This window comes from Podarcis gaigeae (genome assembly GCF_964106915.1).
Source record: "Podarcis gaigeae genome assembly, chromosome: 8".
In the NCBI taxonomy this organism is placed as follows: Eukaryota; Metazoa; Chordata; class Lepidosauria; order Squamata; family Lacertidae; genus Podarcis; species Podarcis gaigeae.
In genome coordinates, this window is record NC_139684.1 from 34,779,478 (window position 1) to 34,801,943 (window position 22,466).

The window sequence follows — 22,466 nt, forward strand, 5'->3', positions numbered from 1 at the left end:
TAGTCTTGGAATAATTATCCAGCCAATTGGGGAAATCATGCAGTCAGTGTGATAATGGCATTATGCAATGTAGCTGATCAGCTTAGGTCACAAAGTATTCCCATATCCCTACATAAGATTTTATTGGGGTCAAGATTTAATTTTGGAGATGCTCAGTTTCTGCTGTTATTGGTATTGTATTCTTGCATCGCTATTGTTAGGCCTCATTATGAATTATGTGGGGATTGCTTAATTTTATTGTATACTTACTGAGATGTTTTCATTTACTGTTTATGATTACAGTACTCACATTTAGTTATACTTTTGTAATTATGTAAATATTTTCATGTTGTAAGCTGCCTTGAACATTGTTTTAACCATGGAAAGGCAGAATGATGACAGTAATGTCACAAAGCGAATTTAGAGTGAGGACTTTTCAGTTCAGTGCTGCCCTCCTTTTGAATAAGTGAATACATTTGTTCTCTTTTGCAGCTCTCCCTTCTTGAAAAAAAAAAAGGAGGGGATTTTCACCATCAGGTTTTACCATAAAAGTTTTCATAAAGCTGAACCCTATCAGCTGAACCCTATCACACACGTTTTTCTTTACTTACACAAATGCACCAGAAGAGCCTGCTGAATCAGGCCAATGGTCCATCTAGTCCAGCATCCTGTTTTCACAGTGACCAACCAGATTTTCCAGATACTGATACCTCTTCTTACAAGGTACAACCAAATGCACATGAAATTCATTGCCTGCATTCACACTAAGGTTACCAGATGTCCCTGTTTCCCGGGGACAGTCCCTTGATTTGCAAATCAGTCCCCATACAAAATCCATTGAAGTTGAAAAGTCTCCCTGGATTCATTGAAAAAAATCTGGTAACCTTAATTTACACATTACTAAACACATATTTATCTGAATGGCTAAGATAACAAGGGAAACATTTTATCTGGTCAGATGTTCAGACAAATAGGAGTGCCATTGAGATCAGGTAATTTATTTTTTGCAAGAATTTCCCAGGCCATACTGATTTATTTACTAACCTGATTAAAATGTGAAAATGTGAAAAGAAAACTTCTGTGTGAAGAACTTTTACACTCCCTGTCAAAGAACAGAGAAAGAAAAATCCACTGCAGAAATGATTCAGTATTAACTTTTATTGTCAGGAACACATATCTTCTTCATGTGCAATATTTCTATCATTTTTACTCCGTATCAGTAATCTTATTGAAAGTCAGGTCTTCCTCATTCACATCAGTCACTCTTTCCCAGTCCCCAAACTCTCCTGTTGGGATTGGGAGCTACCATCCCCCACTCCATGGGGATAGGAGTGTTAAGCCAAAGGATGAATGGACACTGCAGCATCAATACCACTGATGTGTGTAATACTATGAAAAGTATCCAATGCTGCCTGGCCTCAGCATTGCTGACACTATGACAAATGTTTCTTCCCTTCAATTACAGGGCCAGTTTCGCGCTGCAGTTCTATACACACTTAACCTGGAAGTTAACTACCACTGAACTCATAAGATTGTACTTTAGTTATGGATAGTTGTGATTTAGGACATGTAAATTCTGCTTTCTGGAAAGAACACACAACAGAGTCTAGCAGAAGTATGCTGTTAGGTTTTTACTAGTGAGAATGATATGTGTTCTACAAGGTTACTGAACATCATTTTTTTCAGTGGGCTTTCTTTTTTAGCTTCCTTTCCACTCTGAAAATTCTGTTGTTATCTTCTACGAAAACCAGAGCACTTGAAATGTTTGAAATATCAAATATTTGTCTGATCTATGAGGAAGTGCCCTCATTACCGCCATTGTTCTATAGTTGACCACTGAAAAAGAAATGCTGATATTAAGCTTCTGTGTGATGCTAAATGTGTGTGGAAGGGTGGACCTGGATGCATGAAAATGGTCCTTTTAAAATGGAAATGCACTGATGTGCACTAGATATGGCTCTGCCAAACTTTTCTTCTTGAATTGAATGCAAGGCTGAGGAGGGATCTGATCAACTTACAAATGATTACACAAGCAAATGTATGGCTTGGGACCATAGAGTGGCGGTCCCAGGTTCAATTCTCGGTGTCTCCTGGTAAGGCTGGGAAAGTTGGAAACCCTGAAGAGCTGCTGCCAGTCTGGGTAGTTACCAGTTTTCAGAAACCACAGGCGTGCAGAGTGCTGTGTGCTCATGTCTAGCTTTCCACAAGTATCTGTGATAGCAGGATACTGGACTAGGTGAGCCTCTGGGCTGTTCCAGCAAACTCATCTCATGTTCTTATGTAGACAATGATGAGAAAGATGGACCAATGATATGTCCTATGTTCAATCCCTGGCATCTCCAGGTTGGGCTTGGAATAGCATAAACCCTGTTGAGCTAGATGACCCAATGGCCTCTCTCAGTATAAAGCACCATCCTGCATGGAAGATTCATGTTACTTTCTGCTCTCAACTGTTTTCATTATAAGCCACAGATGGGAGAACCTCAGGCCTAGGGGCCAAATGTCCCCTCTTGCCTTCAGTACTCTCTCTGGGGCATCCCTCTCAATGACCCTGGCTTTGAGAATGCTTCTTGTTCTGTGCATGTTGATGCACACCCAGCACTTGTTGGCTGCAGCACCCATGGAGATTTCCATATATGGATGAATTTCACAGAGAGAAGTTAAGAGTCAGATTAGGACCTGGAAGACCAGGGTTCAAATCCCCCACTGGGGCATGAAGTTCACTGAATGGCCTTGGGTTAGTCACCATCTTCAAGCTTAACCCTACCTCACAGGGTTGTTGTGGCGATTAAATGAGGAGGGGGAGAAGGACCTTGTGTACCACCTTGAACTCCTTGGAGAAAAAGGCAGGATATAAATGCAATAAATAATTTTTAAAAATGCACATTACTTGTTTCATCACCCAGTGTATTCGTATATAACAGTGGGGAGCAGGATTGTGTGTGTAGCACCTGAATACATTTGTTATGATGTTTGAAAGAGCCCCATATATCCAGCTGTCTATCACATTTTCTCCATGCTGGGTTTCTGGGGGCTGGGGAAGCACTCCAGGTGCACAGAGTACATGTATAAAACGAACCTGCGGAGGTTAGATGCTCAACAATCCTGCTCCCACCTACCAATTCCTTTATCTTTACAACGGACAAATTTGTTAAAAGAACAGAAGACCGCGGGTGAAAACTCGATGGAGGAGCGTTAGATTGGAGGCAACACTAAGTCAAAGCCCGCTTTAGGGTGCTCTACCCAGCTCAGACTGGTTCCCACGTTCAAGGGGTTACAAAGGTTTCCCTTCAGATGCCCACCTGCGAGCCAGCCTACCCTCTTCCTCTCTACCAACAGAAAGTCTGCTGCAGACATACACGTGTATTACACTCTCTTCATTTTCCCTCCCCTGGCGGCCCAGCAAGCTCAGAGGAGCCCGTAGCAAAGCACTGCTGAAAGTTCTGGCTGCGGTGCGTAATAGACCCATGATCCCCATTCACACGTGCACTTGTCTCCCCCCTCGCGGCTCCCCTCCCCTGCGCACGTGCGCTTCGGTTTCCTCCCCCCCCCCCAACCTTCTAGGCAGCCGGCCGGCCGGCCAAGGAGCGCGCGCGGGAGGGCGGGGCGGGAGAGAAGCGAGCGGGCCCCGGCCCCTTTGGACGCGCGCGCGAGGTAACCCTCCTCGGCGGTGTGCTGCTGAAGGGAGCGAGAAAGCAAGAAAAAAAGAGGGGGGGCAGTACTGCCAGAGAGCAAAGCGGCGGCGAAGAACCCGGCGACCCCACCACCAAGTCCCCCCTTCAGCCTCATTCAAGTTGGGCGGTGCCAAGAGCAGCCGCCACCGTCCCCCCGCTTTTGGAGCACTTTTGGGGCGTGTGTGTGCGCTTGGAGACAGCGAAGCTGCCTGCCGCGCGACCCTCCCTCTCCGCAGCTATTCGGGGCTCCTTTTCTTTGGCGCCTTCTCTTTCTCCCCTCACGAGTTCCTCTGCCCTTTCTCTCTGTCCACACACGCACACAAAACAGTCACTTCCAGAAGAGGGGAAGGGAAAAGAAAGAGACACATACAGAGACCCTTGCGCCGGCGGCGGAGCGCGCGCCCGCCCGCGCGCCCGGTCGCCGTTCCCCCCTCTCCTGAGACAGGCGGGAGGAGGGGGCCCGAGAGAGAGAGAGAGAAGCCGAGAGAGTGCGAGAGAGCCGCTGCTTCTGCTTCTTTCTCTCCTCAGAGCCGGGCGCGTGGCTTCTTTGTGTGGTGCAGCTGGTTCTGGAGGCAGAGAGAGAGAGAGGCAAAACCCGGGGACTTGCCATTGGAGGGGGGTGGGGAAAGAGAGAGAGAGAGAGAGAGGACTGAGAGAAAGCTTTCGCCCCACTTCTCCAGAGGCGCGAGAGGCTCCCCCTTCTTGCTCCCCCCTCACCTTCGCCTCACCTGTGCCTCTCCTTCCCCGCCTTCGGCTCACCTGCCGCTCTGCCCCCTCCCCTCCCCCGTCTCTTTCATCCCATCCCTTGTTTGTTTTTGTCCCCCTCCTTCTCTTTCTCCCTCCTCTTCCCTCCCTCCTTGTCCTCCAGGAAGCTTCGCCTCTTTCCACTTCTCGCAGATTCCCAAACAACTTGAGCAACGTTCTTCCCTCCAAACCCGGGCACTTTTTTATTTTTTATTATTTGGAAGGTGGATCTATTGAGAGCCTCTCAGAACTTCACCCCTTTTTGGACCACACGGACCTCCTCTCTTTAACTCTTCTTCCATCCAACACCCCCTTCCTTCCCCACCCCCCTGCCCCAAACAACCCCCCCCCCCCATCCCTTCAACATGGATGTAAGATTTTATCCTGCTGCATCTGGAAGCTCCCTTCCTGGAGACCCTTCCAATCTGGACTTTGCCCAGTGTTTGGGTTACTACAACTACAACAAGGTGACTACTTCTTTAATTCCTCCCCACTTTTCTTGTTTTATACCTTTGTTTCTGGTGTGCCTCTTTAGTTTTCCTCATAATATTGTGCCTGGTGGTGCTCTGTTTTGCGGTAGTATATTTTTTGTTTTTGTTTTAGGGGGTAGGTGGAACGAGGGGGAAAGGGCACTGCAACTACTGAAACTTTCGTTCCCTGATGTTAAATGGGGCAGCAATTTTTTAATCAAAACTTTCTCAAGTGTTCTCTCCAACGCTACCGCCTCGCTGCTCCTTTCCATGGCCTGTACAAAAAGCCATCTCTGGCTCCTGTTGTTGTTGTTGCTGTTGTGGTTGTTGTTGTTGTTACTACTCCCCCTCCCCAACTTTGGAAGGATAATCCCTTATCATTTTCTCACAATTCTTTTGAAATAAAGCACAGTTTCCCTGGTAAACACACACATACAAATGTAGGGCTTGCGGAATAGCTACTATTTCATTGGCCGTGGGGGAAATTGCTGATGAAGGGAAAGTGTGTGCATGGTGTATCCGGGCAAAAATGGGCTTGTGCAGTTTGCAAAGATGCTGCTTTCTGCTTTACTTGGAATCCCTGGAACAATGGGCAGTTTTTGCTGAGGCTCTAAGAAGTACTTTGGGAATTGCAGCCCATGAGCAGCTGCCACTATTGTCTGTCTTTCTTTCTTTCTTTCTTTCTTTCTTTCTTTCTTTCTTTCTTTCTTTTTGTTGTGTTGTATTTATTTTTTAAAAAATCTTATTTTTTTAAAAAAGTCAAATCTATTTCTTTTCTTACAGTCCTTGGTATTTAGAGTAGGATAAAATGTAATGCTGATCAGAGATTGTGCATTGCTGCCCACTCCCCCCCCCAACTCATTTGGGTCCCACTTTTTTCACATTCCGCCACAGTTAAGACATTAACTAAGGCTTTAGTTCTGACAAAGCATGCTTGTGTGGAGTTTTATTGAAATCTGTGGGATCCACATCCCAGAAAAAAATGTGTTTAGGATCTGGGTGCCAAAGGTCATTCCAAGTGGGAATTAGTTCAGTGGATGCATGATTCCTTGCCTGCTAACATTACAAAGCAAGCGAATTGTTTCATTTGACTTGTTTGTCTGCTGGAGAAGCTGTTGGTACTACTTAGCTCCATGGCTTATTTACATCTTTCTTGTGGCAGTTTATAGATGAGAAGGCAGATGTAGCAGCAGCAGCAGTCAGCAGTCAGCAGAAGAGAAGGGCACTCCCCTTGTAAATGCATTTTACAAATAATAATAATAAATGTTTCAACCACAGCTAGTCTGTTTTTGCCAACAACCGGGAAGGAACAGGGAAATGCAAACTTAAAGAGAGACATGGTGACTCATGCTATTCTGAAAGGGACTTCACTGTTTGCATTAGGCTGTGTCAATAGCTCACGGAGTTATTAGCACGGGGCCTTCATACATGTATATAAAGATCCCTTTCACAGCTAGCTGTCTCTCTCCTCCACCACCACCACCACCATGCTGCCTTTGCCCAGCCTCTGGGGCCCCTTGTGAGATACTGCCTGTCGAGATACTGTGCAAATGGTTAACTGAATGAAGAATGTAATGATGATTACCTAGGTAATGCATGAGAAAAAAGGAATTGGTCGGGGGTGGGAAGACGGAATTTTCAAAGCAATATCTGTGGTTATCAAAAGTTTCTTACATGGGGATTGCTTGAAAAAAGGATGTCACCAAAGCAAGCTCTTTTTTAAAGAAGGCTCTGTTTTCGAATGTGCTTGGTCAGGCATGATGGTCATGTTTGATGGAAGCTGAACTGGTGTTTGCCTTGTCCCATGTAGCCAAAGCATACCATTTCCTTTTCACCAAGGTTATGTTAAGCTGCTCCTGGAGAATGCATGCCTGAGCGTGCTCTTGGGAGATACACCACTGAGAATATGAGCACGCTGCTGCCTTGATAGTATGAAAAAGGAAAAAAAGAGAGAGAGGAGGGACTCAACACAAATTAGGGGCTAGAGCATCACCGTTGATTTTTAAGAGTTTTCAATGCTCTGAATAACTCTGCACAGTCGCTTGTTAGGGCAGCCAAATGTATAAAGTCGCCATCATTTAGAGAATGGCTAAATGTTTGCTGCACTTTGTATTAATTCATGAACATTTTTGAGCTAAACTACATACCAGCCATATTTTTTTGTTTGGCTATTTATCCTTGGTGATAATGAAAAGACACTGTGTACATTCTTCTTCGTTTGCTATGTGCCTCTACAGAGTGTGCCTCTACAACATGTGAATAGCTCCAAAATTAGAAATTTGCGGAAGCAGACCAATTGTAGGTACCTTTTGAATAATGTTCTATTGTATCTTCAGCATCACGAGGAAGGAAAGTGTGAAACTGCTGTTGGATACCATTTCTTACAACACCAATTTCCTCAAAACAAAACAAAACCAAAAAACCACTAAACTGGTAGGAAGCTATTAACTCTGTTGCACTTTTCCTGCCCCTGTTAAAAAAACACTTGTATTGCCAACTTGCAATTAAGGTGGAGGATGGATATGACTTGGGCTGTGATCCTAAACACACTTTGAAATAAAGATCATTGAAATCAACAAGCTTTGTAAGAAAATATGTTTAGGAACAGGATGTTAAGACGATAATTTTATTGCACTTTTAAAAAGTAAGTTTACTATGGGTTTACTCTAGGGTAAACAGTTTGAAGCCAGTGGTTGCAAATCTCATTCTGATTCATATAGTTTTAAACCACAGATGGTTGGGTGGTTGATGACTTGTTCAGATGAACCTTACTTCTTTCTTTTGCTGAGCTCATCCAAGCTGCTCCTGGTTGCTTTGTCATCTAAAATGCCTTTGCATTAGTGTATTTTTACATACATAGCTATTAGCTGACGTTCTTAAGATGTGTATCCACCATTTGTAACAATGTTGCAGCAATGTTAGTAGTTGCATTGCAAATAAAAATCAGTATCTACGGCAATAATACTGTGGACCATAAGAACCAACTCCTAGGGGCCAATGTCTCTTTGGCCCACCCAATAAAATATTTGAGGGGGCTGCCCCCCCAAACTTGATGGGCATTGCCATTCAAATGGTGTACGTGTGCCACATCGTGTGATCAGTTATGCAGGACAGGGCTTACCTGCCGCCCTTCAATATTTTGTTCAAGTTGGCATTCCTGCTGTAGTCATTGCAAAGCTTAAGAACAGGCCAGCAGTATTGACTGGCAACATAGTAGGGAGGACATTCTTCTACATATAGTTGAATACAATGGGCAATAACACAAAATACATCATTTGTGTGTGTCTAGAATAGCTCATGGGTTAGATCAGGCTTTCTCAACCTCGGCCCTCCAGATGTTTTGAGACTACAATTCCCATCATCCCTGACCAGTGGTCCTGCTAGCTAGGGATCATGAGAGTTGTAGACCAAAAACATCTGGAGGGCCACAGTTGAGGAAGCCTGGGTTAGAGTAACTTCAGGAAAATCTGAATTTAATAGGATTTGTTTAGAGTGAATGCTCTGAGGCTAGGCAATTGTGCAAGGCTTCATTGTACATGTTCATAGTTAAGAAGTTTATGCTATTTGGGTTGTATATGGACTACTAGGGATTGAGTGGCTTTGTCCTTGCCTCATCCTTGCTACATTTCTAGTGTACCATATTAAGACATTATAATGTGTAAGTTCAGTCCTGTTTGATGGTAGGGTGAAGTTGATGGGGTTGTTCCAGAGTTACTGGTTTCAGAAGTTTGCATTTGCAGGTCCATCTGCAAACTAGTCAAATCTCATTAGGATTGGTGCTTTATCTGGTTTATAGCCAAATAAATACTGTTGCACCAATCTAGTAGGACAGATTTTTCTCTTCTCCTTCCCATGGAAAAATATACAGCAGGGAGCGCGGGGGGGGGGGGGGGGAGCACAGGAACCTGCCTTACACCAGAATTTTTGTTTGTTCAAACCAATATATTCATTCTTACCTAGCAATGGCTCTTCTGGGTCTGAGGCAGTTGTTTTTTTCCACATTACTGCTACTTGATTCTTCTAACTCAGAAGTGTGAAACTTGTGGCCCTCTGGATATGGCTGGACTACTATTCCCATCACCCCTGACCATGCTGGCTGTGGCCGATGGGAACTGGAGTCAAATAACATCTGGACATCTGGTCACAATTTTCCCAACCACTTTTCTAACTAGAGATGTCAGGGGCTCAACTTCTGACTTTGGCTTGCAAAACATGTGCCCTACCACCGAGGTGAATGCATGCTACCTCTGAAGTATGTCCTCTTCCCTGGCACACACACTCTGTTGAGCTTTTGAGAATGTTTCCACCTGCAATATATTATTCTGCCACGTGTTGTTAAAACTTTTCTGTTAAAGCTTGCTTTGGAACAATCATATTGAAGGGTGGCATATGAATCTATAAAACACATGAATGATGGTGGGTAGGGGGAGAGAAGCAGGTGGCACTGGGTTCTAACTGTATCTCTCCCACACTACAACTGATGATCAGTTAAGGGATAGTAGCAGACAGGCTGACACCCCATTCATTTGATCAACAATTCTGCCACGAGTATGTTGGTGTCCTTTTGGGGACATTATGCCTTTGCTACCCCCCTCTCACACACTCTCAAACAACTGGGTTGATCTGGAAAAAGACTGTATGTGGCATAAGCTAAATTGCTGCATGCTGTGGGTTGTGGCACACTGCTTTCATAAATAGACAATTTTGGGGGGAGGGAGAGGGAGAGCGATAATACAGATGATGTTTCACAAGACAAGGCACAGCAAATGAGTTTCTGCAGCTGCAGTTATCTAAAACATTCAATGCAAACACCACAGTTGGGTAAATAGATGGTACAGATAAAAGAAGGAGCAGATGGCCAATGGATGCTTGTATAGCTTGCAGTGCGAGGCTTGGCTATATCGCTACATTGTGGTGACCCTTTACCTGCTTACGCTCTGTAACCAGGAAGAACCATTTAATTTCCCCCACTTTCCTGCCTATGCAACCTGCCTAAACTTTCACCCTGTGTAAGATGGAGAGCAACAGTTGCTATCCGTGTGGCATTGTTTCCTGGGGGTTGGGCTGCAGTACGGCCTGTAGCTTTGTATATTCTGTATGATTGTACTCTTCCTACAGTAACAACTAGGATAGAACTGAAAGTGGGGTGTGATTTCCATGAATCCTTTTGGCTGGTGGGCGGGGGGTGGGGTGGGGTGGAGTGGAGAGGGGAAACAATAAGACTAAAATGCAGCTTTTTCGCATTTCATCTGAAAAGCATCAACATCTTTGTAATGATAGACTCTTAAGACTATTAGGCTAATTTTTCCACAGAAGATCTATGCAGTGCATTTACCTTGAATAGTGTGCACTCAATTTCAATATAGACTAGACTAGTTTGTCATCTCTCAGAATTTTTAGTCCTGCCAAAAGTGAGGTAAAGGAAGATAATATGAGTGTGTTGAGGTCGAAGGTTGAACGTTACTGCATCTTTATCTGGGGCAACTTTGAAGAGTGTGTGATGAATCTATACCTTCACTGAACTTTCCAGGAGACTTTTGTTAAGTTCTTTCTTATTTTTCCAGTAAAACGAACTGTGTATCATTTTCTACCACTTTTGGAAACTGGTGTTTTAAATTGGTGTTTTATCAAACTGTGTTCTGGAGAACTTGGTGGCTTCCCTGGATGCTCATCAGAGCTTCTTCAATGAAACAATCAGTAATGGTGGATAGGCTTTCCTAGAAGTTAAGCTGCCCATCACTACTTAAGCTCTCTCTGTGATACACATTTAAATCAGTATCATGCCACTTTAAACAGGCATGGCTTCCCACAAAGGATCCTGAGAACCGTAGTTTGTTAAGGGCACTGAAAGTTGTTAGGAGACCCCTATTCTGCTCCCAGAGCTACAAAATACAGAGTGGTTTAACAATCTATCCCTTTGCCCAGTGAACTCTAGGAGTTGTAGCTCTGAGCTGGTATTTTTGCTTTGTTCAGTACTTATGTGGGTGTTGTTGATTTTTTGCTTTTCTTGATAAATAAGTCTGCTGTCAAAATAGCTAAGGAAGTAAGCACAAGCTCCCTGTATTCTAACATGAAGAGAGGTGGCAACAATTCTGGCTTAAGCTAATTTACCCCAGGGAAAATGTCACAAATACTTAACGATGCAAACAAGCCATGCGGGACCATGACATACTGCTGCGCACTTGGTAACTAGGTGTTGGTTACCACGCAGGAGGAGCATCAGCTGCTGGTGGTTGATTTTGTAAAATCGACAGGAAGCTACCTAAACACACTGAGAGGAATGCCAGTGCCTGTGACTGTAACTGTATGGACCTCTAAAGGTTTGTCTTTAATAGAGGAATTAGCTATCAGATCACACACACTGCCCTGGACAAACATCTTGTTTCAGATGTGTACAAATGGCAACTCGATAGGAGTCTAGTGGCTCCTGTGTAACAGGACATCATATTACAGTGTCAAGCTTTGTGGCTTTCACACCCATATCCTCAACTGGCCATGTTTAATGTGATAGTGTTTGGTTATGCTATATAGCCTAAGGCAGGCTTCCTCAAACTTGGCCTTCCATATGTTTTTGAGACTACATTTCCCATCATCCCTGACCACTGGTTCTGCTAGCTAAGGATCATGGGAGTTGTAGGCCAAACACATCTGGAGGTCCGAGGTTGAGGAAGCCTGGCCTACAGTAGTGAAACCACCAAGAGCTTGAGCCAACACTATTGCAAAATATTAGACCGAGTGCACAGTATAGCCAGCAAGTCATTCACATTTCCAAATGGTTTCGGGCTGATTCTTCTTGACTTGTTCTGACATGGTGCTGACTTGGTGCAGAAGCATAGGAAGTATTGTGATTTTAGATTTTTTAGTGCACACAGCTTCCTTTTTATTTTGACAATACGTTAGAGATGGGTTCATTCTGATGATGTTACAATTTCTATTTTCTGCGGTGTGCTTTTTACTGTTTTAAGCTTGGACATTTTGTGAACTGCATCAAATATGTTTGCCCAGAGAAGTCTATATACCAACCAAATAACTGTCATTTCCTGTCTTGTTTTTAAAGACTAACTAGATGTTCTACATAAAAAGGGACATTATTCAGATTGCTTGTTGGCAGCTGTACTTTCTTTGTGTGGTGTTCAACATTTAGATCTACTGGATAGTTTTTGCTCTTGTGAAGCTGATATGAATTGGCTTTCGGGTTTGTTACCTGGTCTTATGAGTGCTCTGATGAGTATTCATTGCATCATGTTATTTCCAGACTCAAATTACATTCATTAGTAGCTAGCACAATGTTTCTCCAACTTCCAGAAGTTGGGTCCTTTGATAAAAACCTATGCTTTGGTCTCCCTGAAGTTGAAATAAACTATCTGTCCCCGGGTGACATGCATTCATTTTGCTTCTGAATATGAGAATTTGTAAATCGAGACATTACTGCAAACACTGGCACCCAAAGTAGAATGAAGCAGTATGTCTCTAAGCCACTGCCCTCTTAAAAACCTTGCAAAGGGAAACCTTAAAACAAAGCAGTGACTCTTCTTCCCAAGTCAGATTGCCAGTCACCCCCACAAATCTCATACACATCAGTTAGAGTCCAGTGCCATGAGACGGTTATTTTAACTTGTGCTCATAACTGGTGGGGGAATTATAAAGCTGTATCTAATGTCTGCTGGCGCAAGGATTTTTGCACTAGCAGATGTTCAAGTTTTCATGTTGTGCAACATAATCCAATACAACAGTTGCTCTAGCAGAAACTCATTATTCAACAGTTTGCACAATCTATTGCACAGCAAAAGTTACTAGCAACATTCAACTTGTGCAAAACATTTTGCCAGCCAAACAGGTAGGACGCTATAGGACTTTAACTTAGTGCTACATTACACACAAGCCTAAGACTCTGTGTGCATGAAGATGATATTTCTCCCTAGATTTTTGCACTTCCTTTCCAAGTGCACCTCCAAAGGGAATGTTATCAAGACATTATGAAGTTATTAATCACCAGTGAACTCAGTTTGTTCTGCTAGACTGATGCAGCTAATTTATTGAGATAGTATACACCGATTTGTCCAGTGCAACTCTGAATTCCTTCTTCCTGGCCAAGTGTCAGTGAGAGAGCCTTCTGCAGCTATTCGTCTATTCTGTTCTTCTAGTAAATAATTGACAAGCATCATGTCAACCATTAATAAAAACACAAATTTCTACTAGTCTGAGACCCTATACTGATCATCACTTCCATGGAAGGGGTTACCACCATTTTGAATATGGCTTTATTGAATTGTATTATTTTGATGAATTTGTTGCTGCTGTTTGCTTTATTTATATGCTATTGCATTTGATAGTATAATGATTGCAATAGTTGTTGTTGGGGTTTTTTTTATTTAAAAAATGCTATTGTGATTAGTGTGAGCTACTTTGAGCTCAACATTTGTTGTTGGGAAAACAGAATACAAATATCAAATTAAATCAAAATATTTCATTATCAGTAGCACTTAACCTGTCCATCTGTGTTGGATTTTATAACTGCTGGATTGGTTACATTTATTCATGGTTTTATTGAGTTGTCATTTGTATACTTTAATTGTATCTATTTTACTGTGCAGAGCAGGGGTAGATGCCTCTGAAAGAACATAAAGCAAAGAAGAGAGTAGGGCATAATGTAGATACTTGGGGACCTTGTACCTCTGCATGAAAATGATCAAGGGTATAGTGGCAAAAGGCAGTGGTGTCATTGGAAGTGCATCATCGTCCCTAAAAAGGAGCCTCTTAGCAGGACTACAAACTTAGATGAAATAACTGGTGACTAGCATACATTCCAAAAGAATAGAAGGAAGTGGATGGTGATGATGATGATTACTAATTTGATGTATTGCCTGCCTTTCATCCAAAGCCCCTAGGGTGGTTTAATACAATTTAAAATACAACATTAAAAATGATTTTAAACAAATTGCAATCACAAGGATGAGGTAGGTCCTAAAAGTATATATCTCAAAAGGCTGGATTAAAGAGGTATATCTTCAGCATTCAACAAAAACCATATATTGAAAGTAACCAATACACCTCTGTGGGGAGGGAATTTCTTAACTTTGGCAGTGCCACAGAGAGTGCACCCTCCTGGGCCAGAGCCCAAGCTTCTGCAGGCAGTGAAACTACCAAGAGGGGCCTTTTTGTTGATCTCAACCCCAAGAGGGTTTGAAGGAAAGAAGGTCTTTCAGATATTTTGGGTGGTATTTGACACTAGTAGACCCATTGAGATTAATGAACCTAAGTTAGTGATCTTTGTTAACTTCAGTGAGTAGGACCAGTGTTGAATGTGACCTTTTGGGCTTGAATCATTTAGAGCCTCAAACTAACATGAGCACCTTGAATTGGGCCCAGAAGTGAACAGGTAGCTAACAGTGTTCGAAACTCCCATTGTTCTAGGCACATTTTGTGACAGGGAATTTCATTAGTGCAAGCAGTTTCTGAGCTCTGGATGCAGTACTGTGCCTAAGATTTCAGATTAAAACTGCAGAGTAGAAGGAAAGGAGGACCTTTTTCTGCCTCCCCACTTCTGAAGGCTGGAGAAGAGACCCTCTTAAGAATATTTAAGGTGGGCATGGGGGAAGGACTAGACCATGTGAAAAATAAACATAATATTTTAGTTGCAGTTCATTTGTTTTCATCTTTGTATTCTTATTAAAAAAGCATGCCTAAACATTCTGTTGTTGCACCCATAACCTAGGTTTAAGGTGCCATTTAGCTCCTAGCTTTCATATCTCAGTTTCTAACACTGGTAGCCAATGCAGATGACGATTCAAAGTAAGACATGGAAGAAGAAATGGAGGAAAACATCATGAACAAACTACAGTGGTACCTCGGGTTACATACGCTTCAGGTTACATACGCTTCAAGTTACAGACTCCGCTAACCCAGAAATAGTACCTTGGGTTAAGAACTTTGCTTCAGGATGAGAACAGAAATCGCGTGGTGGCGGCGCGGCAGCAGCAGGAGGCCCCATTAGCTAAAGTGGTGCTTCAGGTTAAGAACAGTTTCAGGTTAAGAATGGACCTCCGGAACGAATTAAGTACGTAACCAGAGGTACCACTGTATACATATGAGTGAATCATTGCCTCGCAATGGTTCAGAGACAACAAAGATGCTACATTGCTTGCTATACACACGCAGAAGCCATGAAAGACTTTCTGAAGAGGGTTCAATATCTTGCTTAAAACTTTTGTGTGTCACTTTAAGGTGGCTGCGATCAGCCTGACCAGGAGCCAGTGAGGTTGCACCTCAGCTGGTTTTGGTGGGAGCCACATTGGGATGTCCGTAAGAGGCTGACAGGACAGCTATGGATGGTGGGATCTCTGCCATTTGCATCTTTCCTGGATCGAATACCAGCTGCAGTCACTTAGCCCTAATTGAGGATTGGGTCAAGAGGCTTTTCGTGCTTTCTGTAGAATGCTGAACACAAAAGTGGTCCATGGTTGTGTCATTGGACAACAAATGGTATTTCTTCTCTGATATCATAGTGGAGCTTGCCCAGGACAACTGTCATTGCCCCCTCTGGTTGCCATCTCTGGTCCTGTACAGAAAGGGGTAGCCTTGGGCTAGGAAGCTCATTATGGAGTAGGAATATTAAGACCTATGACCAACATTGGTTAAAGTACTCAAGTATTACCTTCATGAGAATTGTGATGTTTAAATGTCACCATGTTGGTACAAATTGACTGAATAGTTTTAAATCCTTTTTAGGACATGTGTTGGCAGGTGATGCCTGCTACTTATGGTATCTGATGTACTGGGATATTTCGCAATTCTGGTCACCAGGGCTAGAAAAGCAACTACGGATCTCTCAAATTGTAACCTTGTCAAAACTGGTTGTCTGCATAACTGCAGGTGGCAAAGAAACACTTGCTGTTGAGCTGTAGGTAGTAGGCCACTATACCTTTTTTCCCTGCCATGGAAATGTTTCAAAATATGGCTTTCTAGTGGCTAGTAATCCTCACCCCAGACATAATGTTGGAGTTTGTTTAGACCAGGGATGGGGAACCTGTGGCCTTCCAGATGTTGTTGGACTGCAAGCCTCATCATGCCTGATCATGGCTCATGCTGGTTGGGGCTGGTGTACTGTATGGGCTGGCTGGTGGTGCAACTTGATTCTAATACTTGCATGCAGTTTAAGCTTACCTTTAATTTGCAGAATGATGTAGTGAGCTTGTGCAAGGAACATTTTGCCCTCTAACTGTTAAGTACCATTTGGGGGGGGGGGTTGATGGGGAATTCCCACATCAAAAAGTTGCAAAAATAAAAATAAATTGCACTACATTGAAATATACCAGCTGTTCGACATTCTGCCTCTATCTTGAGCCCTTTTATGGTTTTGCTGATGGGAAACTAATTTTGGGCATTGGCTTTAGTTCAGTAGCTTTTTAAATAAACAACCCTTCTCCCCCTCTTAGTTATTGAGTCAATTACATGCCTTTTGCTGAAAATATTTAGCAGCCACCAAAGTTCTAAACAGTCTGTTAAACAGCCTCAGCTTGCATGCTGCTAGCATGTGCACTTTAAAAATATTAAGTAGTGTGTTTTAATCTTACTGCTGCACTAAACTCCCTCACCTTTTTCGGTGCCTGTATGCTATGCCTTGGAAAGGGAAGTTTTCTGGCTGAATACACACCAAACATTTTAAACATAGTTTCCTCCAAAGAATCCTGGGAGATGTAGCTTGCTAAGGGTGTTAGGAATTTTAGCTACATCTCCCACAATTCTTTGGGGGAAGCCATGTGCTTTAACTAAGGGACGCAGGTGGCGCTGTGGGTTAAACCACAGAGCCTAGGGCAGGGGTGGGCAACCTAAGGCCCGGGGGCCAGATGTGGCCCAATCACCTTCTCAGTCTGGCCCGCGGACAGTCCGGGAAAACAGTGTGTTTTTACATGAGTAGAATGTGTGCTTTTATTTAAAATACAGCTCTGGGTTATTTGTGGGGCATAGGAATTCGTTCATCTCTCTCCCCCCCCCCCATATAGTCCGGCCCACCACATGGTCTGAGGGATGGTGGACCAGCCCACGGCTGAAAAAGGTTGCTGACCTCTGGCCTAGGGCTTGCCGAACAGAAGGTCAGCAGTTTGAATCGCTGTGACGGGGTGAGCTCCCGTTGTTCGGTCCCTTCTCCTGCCAACCTAGCAGTTCAAAAGCATGAAGTGCAAGTAGATAAATAGGTACCACTGTGGCGGAAAGGTAAATGGCTTTTCTGTGTGCTGCTCTGGTTAGCCAGAAGCTGCTTAGTCATGCTGGCCACATGACCCGGAAGCTGTATGCCTGCTCCCTCGGCCAGTAAAGCGAGATGAGCACCGCAACCCTAGAGTCGTCCGTGACTGGACCTAATGGTCAGGGGTCCCTTTACCTTTACTATGTGCTTTAACTGTGTGGTGTGTACACAGCCTGTTTGGAGACAATGTGTGTGTTTTTCCATTTTCTGTTGAAAACATTCATCTGTTTGAAGAAAAAATAGTGCCCACATTTGATAGAAGCAGAGATACCCCCCCCAAGGTTTTTAGTTCTTCCAGGTTCTGCTCTTCGCCCTCATTTACCAGCTCTTCCTTTTCTTTGTGTTGCTTTTCCTTTTTTTGGTGGGGGCCCGGGGGGGGGGCTTTCTAACAATTGCTCCTTTTCTTCTTCCTTGAGAACTGCTCATCTTATTCTAGCACCTCCAGGCAGACACGTCTGCCTACAGCTTGTATGATTGTGTGTGTGTATCCTCTGCATTTGGCCAGAGGGGCTTTTAATTCTGACTTGTTGCCAGCACTGTGGTTGCAGCAGGATAGCTGATTTCATGTATTTGGTTATTTTGGCTGATCACCCACCAGAACTACCTGAAAGCAGCTTTGCATTATTATGGATGCCACATGCAAACCTATTTCAATTGCTCTGGGTGGCAAGCATCATGGCTACAATCCCAATTCCACCTACTTGCAAGTAAGCCCCATTGAATTAAGTAGACATAGTTAGAATTGCAATGCTAGTTACTTGCATGCTGATGTGGATGGTGTGGCTGGAATGATCTTAACACCAGTGGGAAACTTTCATTTTAGCTTTTTTAATATAAAAAAATTAAAATTATATGCTGCCTTTTGGAGCATAGCCCACCAGGGGTCGTTCATGGTGTCATAAAAACACAGTCTAAAAATAATCAGAACTGACAGAGGCAGCAATGTTAACAGTTATTAAAAAGGCCAGTTGAGACAGAGACTAATATAGCAGCTAACAGAGCTATATTCTGTAAAATAGCTCTCTGTAACGTAGGAGGCTGCCTTAAAAAGAATCAGACTATTGGGCCATCTTTCTCATTATTGTCGACATTGCCTGGCAGCAGCTCTTCAGGATTTCAGATAGGGTACATTCTCAGCCCTACCTGGAAATGCCAGGTATCGAAACTGGGACCTTCTGCCTTCAAAGCAGATGCTCTTCTACTGAGCGATGGCCCTTCCTCAAAAGAACTTGTTTAATAAAAGGCAGTTCAAAAGAAGAGATTAAGAAAAACCGGTGAGGCCATGCATCCCCAAAGAGGAGGAGGAGTTCCAGAAAAGGTCCTGCCTTTCATGCCCACCAGCCAAATTGACTTTACAGGTGGGCTTACATGAGCAGGATGTCTGAGGCACATATCAATGCCTGGACAGGTCTATTTGGCATTGGCACCGAATCACCTCAGTTCTTGTGTCCATGGCTGGATGCAAACAGGATGTCATAGAGAAGAATTTAAAGTGGATTTCATATTGAAGTTGCATAAGGAAGAATGATAGTGAATTTTGGAATGGGGAGAGCTCCAGAAATTGCCCGGTTGGAAGCAATGAGCCATGGGGCAGGGTGTTAGCCCTCATTACTGAAGACTGTGGTTCACTGTCTCACTACTTAGTGAGTAGGACTAAAATAGATCTGTGACAATCTCATATAAAGGACTTGGTCAAGGTAACTGTAAATCAGGAACACTGATTACCCATAATAAAAGCAACCCTGACAAAGGAGACTGTCTCTTAAAGCTTGCATTGCTGCAGTTAATCCTACATAAATTTTGATGGGTCATACATTAAATTGAAAATGAGCTGTCCCCTATGAGCTCACAGTTATATCATATATTGAAGACAGAAAAAAAATAAAAGGCCATTGACTGTCCACTTGTGGTTGTCCACAGGATACTTGCCTACCTATATGAACTGCTTAGAGGGTATGGGTGATTAAACAGTATTTAAATCCTTGAATAAATACCTCTGAAATGAGATCATGAACATATAACATGTTTAGTTTGCCTGGAGCAATCGTGTAGGTTACCTCAGCAGCTAGGGAGAACTCTTCTATTTTATCAGATAGAAAGTGAACACTGAGGTTTTGTTGATCACAACAAATTGTCCTAGTTTCTAGGATAAAGATGGCTGATAGCCTTGGAAAAACAAGTGATTGAGTGCCACATTAACATCTTAAAAGCTATGCAAGTGCATTATTTGTTGTACTTGGCCTTTATGAACAGCAGTTTGGGGTGATGCAGCCCACAGAGATGTGGTTGAAATAGAGGCAATAATTCATCTGCTTTGATGTTCTTATAAGGTCCAACTGTGAGCCAGGGTATTTTAATAACTCTCTGATTTCTTATCACTGCCTGATCAATGAGATCACCAGAGTCTTTGCTGGTGGTCCCCTAAGGCTCAGATACATGGCTTGTAACTATGAGATCCTGTGCATTCAGTGTTGTGGGCCCCAGGCTGTAAAGTCTCTCCCAACTGAGATTAGAAAAGCACCTTTCTTGCTGAACTTCAGGTGCGTGACAAAGACTTCATTATTTCAGCAGGCATGCTAAGGTAGTGTTTGGTTTCAAGATAAATTTGTATGTTTTTTATGTTTTGTAATTTTATACATGCTACTTAGAAATGCCAATGATTAAGTGGTATATAAATACTTTAAATAAATTAAAAATGAAGAAAAGGGAAAGTTGACAAAAGTTATAGCTAGTAGGGAAGCTCCTTACCCTTGTCTGTTCCAGCAACATTGTGTTGGTATCAATGTTAGAAACTGGGATAGAAAAGCTAGGAGCCAAATGGCTTCTGGGACCTGGGTTGTGGGTACCAAAACAAAATGTCTAGTTGCCTCAGGGTGGTAGTGGGGGTCTTATTTTGATAAGAATGAATTAATATGCAATTTACATAAGTGACACATTTTTTAGCAGAAATTGTTCATACATGTTTAATTGGGTGTTTACAATTAAAATATTGGTACCATACTTCAGTTTGCAAAACACTCTACTCTTTCTTGTTAAACTCCTTAACATATTGTCTATTCTTAACGTATACTTTGAGGCTTCAAAGCACATACGTTTCAGTAATCCTGGAGTGTCAGCCAGGCACAAAAAAATGGCACCCAGACTTTTTGAGGTGCTTGTAAATGGAGAATCTCTGGGTGCAAAATGCACCTGGCACCCTACTAATTTTAAACCATGGTTGGGATGGAAGAAGGTGTCAGAAATGGAGGGATAGTTTGTCTACTTCTAACAAGCTTGGGAGGCATTGAATGGTAAGTAAGACTAGGGGCTTCTCCAGACATCCTTTCCATTGTGCATTTGTGATGATCTCTGCTCATGCCACTATAGGGGCAGTCACACATGGTGGCTTTCATTACTGTTTGCACCTGCAAAGGTTTTGGTGTCCACACTGCTTCCTTTCCAACCAGTGCATAGCTCGTAACTTCCTGCTGAAATCCCATTAACTTTTATGGCACAGATATTCTGGTTCATTTTTGCTGTAGTCCCTCCAGATAGCAGTAATGTAGTAGCATCAGGGCAGCATCACGGGACAACTAATAAAGCAGAATAAATTCACAACTAATGCATTATTATTGTGCCAAGAATGTGTGGCAGAACTGCCTCCCCCCACCCATAAACAAAAATGTTCTGGAGTTGTCTTTCAGTTGAGAGACTGTGGTTGGGTAAGAGTTGTCCAACACTGGATAATACAGTGAGCTCTTCAGTATCTGGGAGAGCTCCCAGGAGAGACTGGCAGTTCCGGCTCAAGGTCATTGTTGGGAGGAATTAGTTCACTCTGCCACAACACTGTGAAGATCAGTGAGTGGTCCACAACACGGTTGTGTCTGCTTGAGATCATATTTGGGTAGCAGCAAAGAATTATCTGCAGCAGTGGAGATGGGCTTGGGTGCTGGAGATCCATGAACATTGTGCATACATTCTAGTTTATGAGTCCTCAGGAATCTTAGATTGTAGTCACCTTAAGTCCTATTCAGAGTAAATCCATTGAAGTTCATTAACTTATTAGTCATCCCTGTTAATGTAAATGGGTCTAATTTAAGTAGGACTAGCATTGAATACTGCTACCACCCTTATTCAATGCCTTCCAATCTTTTCTGAAACAATGAAACGAAAAAGGAAACAATATGCCAATGGTAGCAACTAAGAGTTTGTTTTTGGCTTCCTGGTTGTGAAGATTCTCTAAGAAAAAACAATGAAATGAAAAGGGTTGAAAATATATGCCCATGGCAGCAACTCAAGAGTTTATAGTAACCCTTGTGCTGCATAATGGTGTGATGGTACTTAAATTGTGCTGTGTACCATGTTTTTCTCCTCCCTTTTATCAAGTTAAGCAACTTCCTTTGCATTGAATAAATGCAGAGAAGCTGTTTTTAAGAAAGCAATTAATGTAGCAGAAACCAATGCACCCTGCTGTTGAAAATGATTTCCCTGCAATTTTCTTTAAGAAAAAAAGCACCAACAACAATATGAATAAAAAGTAATAGAAAGAGTTCACCAGTACAAACTAGTGTTGCTTTGCCATCTCCCTTTAAAAACAAAAACAAAGGATTTCAATTCATAGGGGAATTAAAAACAAAACAATGACTTGGCCTTCATAGGGAAATTCACATATCTCTAGAAGTCCTGTAAAACACGATTGATTGCCTCTGGATGGCTACTATGAGAACAGGGTGCTAGATTAGATGGACCATTGGCCTGATCCAGCAGGCTCTTCTTATGTTCAGTGAAGTAAACTTACCATCCACTAGCAGTTCTTTGTGCTACTGTTGAGAAAGCTCTGACCTTGAAAAGCCCTTCATGGCTTGGGACTTGGTAGACTACCGTTTCCCATATCAACCTGCCCAGACCTATTATCAACCTATTATTCTGAGGGAGTTTCCCCCCTCTGTATGTTTGGTTGTATGTCCCTGCTGTACACAAAGCCAGAATTGAGAAAGGAAAAGCAACATCACACCTCTCTGTTCCTTTCTTGCCATAATGTTTTTGTTAAGTTTGCTCAGTAAAGAGTTATTAGGACTTCTGGACCCTACATTATTTAAGGTTCCCCATTCCTGGTGATGCTCATTAAATACACCCACCCACCCACCTAGAAATGGTTTTGTGGAAGTTACCTCTTTTGCTCTTTCCTCTTTACCTGACGAATACCCTTAGCCCTTTTTTGAACAGAATTATTGTTGCTTGCTACATAGAAGCAAATTATTTAGTCAGCAGTAGGGAATTGGCAATTACTCATAAGGCTATGCTGCTTACTGCAGTTGTTAGGATTATGGCTAATTGTTATTAAAATCTAATGTTGCTGTCAGAATGATCTTGTGT

General features: G+C 42.8%; 1 protein-coding gene across 1 annotated transcript in view; it reads left to right on the forward strand.

Moving 5' to 3' along the window:
• The first annotated feature begins 3,574 nt into the window (after positions 1-3,574).
• Positions 3,575-22,466, forward strand: part of TOX3 (TOX high mobility group box family member 3) — a 97,314-nt gene continuing 78,422 nt past the window's right edge. Inside the window, exon 1 of the mRNA XM_083750511.1 lies at positions 3,575-4,864. Within this exon, the coding sequence (XP_083606637.1) occupies positions 4,763-4,864 (102 nt within the window). The 5' untranslated portion in view covers positions 3,575-4,762. The remainder of the gene's footprint in view (positions 4,865-22,466) is intronic.